Source organism: Nematolebias whitei, chromosome 1 (assembly GCF_014905685.2).
Source record: "Nematolebias whitei isolate Nwh7 chromosome 1, NemWhi1, whole genome shotgun sequence".
NCBI classification, from domain to species: domain Eukaryota; kingdom Metazoa; phylum Chordata; class Actinopteri; order Cyprinodontiformes; family Rivulidae; genus Nematolebias; species Nematolebias whitei.
In genome coordinates this window covers 39,513,453-39,518,365 of record NC_056498.1, presented here as the reverse complement: position 1 = coordinate 39,518,365, position 4,913 = coordinate 39,513,453, and the positions used below count along the sequence as shown (strand labels likewise).

The window sequence follows — 4,913 nt, the reverse complement described above, 5'->3', positions numbered from 1 at the left end:
GCAGGTTCCTCGACGAGAGTTCCTTCGGCCTCGTTTGACGTTCTCCGTTGCTTTTTGTGCATCAAAATCAAGAATTGCTGCAAATTTCAAATTAGAATTTAAAGAAACAACTGAATGTGTTTCAACATTTCTTTTAGTGCTGCCACCATGTGCGACAGCTTTAGCCAACAATTTAAACCAACGTGCTCGGGCTCGTATGAGTAGTTTGAGAAACTTACGCTTGACTTGAGACAGTTGTCCAGACTCAGAGAACACTCTGCAACACCAAACAAAACAAAAAGGTTGAAGCCATCGTTGCCCAACTTTTGTTTCTCTTCCGTTGCACTTTTAACGACTTACCCAGATCCTTTTTGTGGAAAAACTTTTCCACCTGGTCTCCGACGGTCACGGAGGAAACCGGATCCATAAAGTAGTTGTATTTAGAGTCCCACTTATGGACTGGTTTGTCTCCGGCAGCGACAACTTTTTGTGCCGAAACATATAAAGAGAAGGAAACGCAGATGAGGGCAAGCCGTCCAGTTTTTAACTCCTGAAGAGTCGATAAAATAAATGAAAGAATCATTAAAGAAGGAAAAAAAAAAAGATTATGACGATAGTTTTTAGAGCCCTGTGGAAAAACAACCAGAGCAAGTTGTGCACCAGTGTCTCCCATCGCAGAGGGACTTGGTTAATGATTGTGGTTTTCGAGAGGCGTGTTTTTCAGGACTGGAACTGAACGGAGAATGTAATCAAACCTTAATGTTTTTAGTGCCAATCATTCAAGAGGGTATGAGGCTACTATGAGAAGAGACAGACTGTGCTTTTCTCAGGCACTGCAGAGTGACGGGTCTTGGCGACTGGAAGGAGCAACTTTATCCACCATCGGGTACATAGGTGGAGCCAAGGGGTGGCCAATGGAGGCAAGGCCACCATAGAATAATCTTCAGCCACTCCAAGGGCCACCTCAATCATTTGAGGAAACTATATTTTAAAGCAATATAAAGCCTAAAAGGCAGTTTTCTCAAATGAAGGTGGTCAGTTTACGTATTCGGTGGTGGCCATCTTGAATTGTGGCGTGGCAACCCAATGTTCACGTTTCTTACTCCTAGAAGCAGTTACACACCAAAATAAAAGTTGCTTATTTTTCAACTTACCCAGCTTGCTGGACGGACAGACGGACGGTCGTGTACGTACGTACGTACATACGTACGTACGTACATCCATCCATCCATCCATCCATCCAAGGAGCCATGTTAGATTTTGACGTGGCAACCCAGTTTTTCGTAAGGAACATTTTAATACCGAGATGCAGCCAGAAACGAAAATGGACGTTGGCCCGTTGCGTAGTTTTCCAGTTATCCAACTCGCAAGGTTTACTCATACATATATGGCGGCAGCCATCTTGGATTTGACCTGGCAGCCTAATTTTCAAAAGGAACGTTTCTTTTGCCAAGATACAGCCTCACACCAAAATGGAAATCGATACTTCACTTATTTTTCAACTCATCATACTAACAACATGTATAGACGGACGGACAGAGGGAGGGTACTTCCAGCTCGTCGTCTTCTCTCTGCGGCGGGGACAACAACCTAAACAGCCTTTACAAGGAGCTACATGTGAATGTGAGAGCATAACGCTGACATTTGATCGGATCATTTTCAAATATAAACAGGGCATTTTGAATTTTAAGAAGTTTACCCTCTGAAGAAGGTCCAGCTGAGGTTTTGGAAGTTCCCTTAGATTTGACGGAAGAAGTCTTTGCATCTGAAGAACTTCCAGTTTCCTTAGATCGTCTGTGAAGAAGAGAAGTTTGTGGGTTTAAAAAAAAATCGTCAAGACTTCTTATTTGAATTGTGTCAAACTTTAAATTTACGGCACAGAATCTGAGTTCAAATACGATGAACATACATGACATGGACAGTACACACCAGTACACCTGGTCAAAACTTAAACGATAAAGGCCGAGCGTTCCTTGAAGGAATGCATATCGCCCGCTGCCTTTAGTCCCAGAGTTTTAAACTGAGATCGTCTGATGATGAGAAAAGACGAAGCTGCAGCTGTTTCGGTTAACCCTCGAGGACGACGCTACGCACAGCAGGGCGAGATCTCACGTAGTGTGTTAGAGCTCAAAGCACGTGCTGTGGAGGACTCTCAGCTACTACCACAGCTCCGTATCTGTACATCTGTCTGAGTCGGAGCCACTTTTTGTGTTTGTTCAGGCGTGACGCCAACTTGAACTGGTTTGTCCCTGAACGGTGAAAGTTGTAGACGCACGTCCGGGGATGTCATTCTGAATTTCGCTGGAGTCTGATCATTGGTTCGTGAGATATTTTGCTAACGATACGCACGAGCTTGCACGCGGTTTGGTCTTGGGTGACAGTGAAAGATGTAAAGGGGTTTGTGAGAAGCACAACTTACTGCTGACGTTGTTCCTGAGCCTTTGCTTCGATGGAAGAAGCCAGCAAGTTGACTCTGTCCTGTAAACAAATTGTTTATAAATAGGTCGTACGCAACAAAACATAATGAGAGAACAGCATCCGGCACATTATACGCCCGTCCACAAACTATTGTACAATCCAGACAATCAAAGACCTTCAGGGACGTCAGACTCCGTGGTTGAAACTGAAAACAAGAGGCTTACTTTTCTACGTTGCAGGTTCCTCGACAAGAGTTTGATCAGCTTCATTTGACAATCTCTGTTGATCTTTCCACCATAAAATAAAAACAATTACTGAATTTTTCATTATTTCTGGGCATCAAAGTTGGTCAAGTGTGCTTGTTGTTAAGCAAAACGAGAGGAGATTTAAAAACCTTCCATTTTGTTGGATATAATCAGTGTTCCCCCAACCATGATACAAGCAGGGCGCTCCGCCCGGTCCACGGACCCAAGCACCCCGCCTTCTGAACTGCTCCCCCGCCGCCCTGTCAACAACCGCCTGTTCTGACGTAGCACTAAGCTTCAGTGTTGCTGTCAAGACCACCCAACCAGAGACCAAGTCAAGACCAAGACCTCAAGTCTCGGAGCTCAATCTTTTCACAGATGATCTGTCTTATACTATACTGTCACGACATGGTGACACTTTTAACAAATATGTAAAAAAACATGTAACTTCTATAAAAAATATATTTTCATACGTTATATACTGAAACTTTGAATGTATCAGCGTTAGTAAAAACTCAAAGCTATAAAGAAATCAGATACTCGGTGCATTTTGCACAATAATTTTCATGTCATGTGACTCTCCGACACAAAACTTAAGTTAAACTCTATTGGACCTGACAGACGAGGCACCTGCATTCAATTCTTATTTTAAATCATTTTCTAATTTTACATAATTCAATCGTTTTTGCTCAATAACTAATTAGAAAACGATTTAAAATGAGAAATCAATGACTCAGGTCTGTTAGAGTAGTTTATCATTAGTTTTTGTTTCCGAGGAGTTTGGTTCGGTAATTTCTTGACGGTCCCTAAACGAACCATCACGTCTCGGAGGAGGGGCAGACTGAGCTCAGCGGACCGACCCGCTTCTGATCCGACGAGAGGAACGCACCGCTGAGGTCACGGAGCTCGAATGTCCAACGTAAAACTAACTTCACCGCGGTAGAGAAACGAGTCTCCGAAACAGTTCGGAAACAATTTGAAATGAGGAAAAAAGTGATTTATTAACCGATTACGCTGCGTTTCAGACTGATTACTGCTAGAGAGTCTCTTCTGACCCAAAGTGCAGCCGTGACTGGTTCTGAATGAGGCAGACAGACGCTCCCCTCTCTTCCAGGTGCTGCGTACAGGCGCAGAATCTTTTAGGGGTACGCAGAACCGGAGCGGACCGGCTTACTTTCACCCCTGGTGTTGACGTCACGTTGTTCTCTGCATTGTTCCGTTGGTACAGAACCACGTGCACGTGAAAGGGGGTGGGCGTGACAGCAATAACAAAAGTTTGTATTTAGCAATGAGTCACATTATCGACTGGATTTGAGTCAGCACGTTTTGCATCCAATAAAAACAAAAGATGTGAAATAAACTGGACAATGTTCTGGCAATTTACAGATATTTCCACAGTTGTGGTCTTGACCGGTCTTGACTGGTCCAAGTCCTCGATGTCCGAGACCGAGACCATCAAAAAGTGGTCTTGAGACCGGTCTCGAGTACTACAACACTACTAAGCTAGCTGCTCACATTACAGATGTGCTAGCTAAAAAGCCACACAGGTTACGATCCCGTTCCCTCACACTGGGCCGTACAATAATTAAAACAGTTTTACAGTTTTAATTATTGAATATACAATTATATAATTTTAAATGTGCAATCGTTAAAACTGTCGGTACGACCAGTGTGCAACAGAGACGTGTCTCCATCGCCACACGCCACACACCCATGTCGACAAACGCCACAGAAGATACGAGCGCCCTGCCTATGGGAAACACTGGTCACTGTGACTTACTCAAGTTTAAAATTTTAAACAAATACCTTTTTTTTATTATGACGCAAAACACGTTAAAATATTTCCTAATACTTATTCTTGTCCTAAAAACATTTCAAATCATTTCTGGTGGATTAAATGAAGGAGCTAAATCTAATTAACGTGTTTCGCTCCCTGTATAATATTAAAAAATAACAATAAAAAAAGAAATGCTCAAGATTGACTTTTCTGTTAAAACAACTAAATTAAATGTCACGCGTTTCTGTCAAAACTTCAAAGAACCTCCGATCTACACACATTATTGTGTGTGTACATAATATTGAGTATATAATATTTTTCAGGTCTCTCTTGTAAATGAGTCCTCGAGGCTCAATGGGATTTACCTGTATAAATAAAGGTTGATGAATATATACACACACACATCTATCTATCTATCTATCTATCTATCTATCTATCTATCTATCTATCTATCTATCTATCTATCTATATATATATATATATATATATATATA

At 42.1% G+C, this 4,913-nt stretch overlaps 1 protein-coding gene across 1 annotated transcript in view; it reads right to left on the bottom strand.

Annotated features, from left to right (window-relative positions):
• LOC119412192 overlaps window positions 1–4,913 on the bottom strand; it is a gene marked incomplete in the record, with an annotated part of 67,755 nt that overhangs the window by 35,893 nt on the left and 26,949 nt on the right. The window contains 5 exon segments of the mRNA XM_037679208.1: window positions 219–256; window positions 340–529; window positions 1,134–1,141; window positions 1,679–1,773; window positions 2,399–2,457. Coding sequence (XP_037535136.1) covers window positions 219–256; window positions 340–529; window positions 1,134–1,141; window positions 1,679–1,773; window positions 2,399–2,457 — 390 coding nt within the window.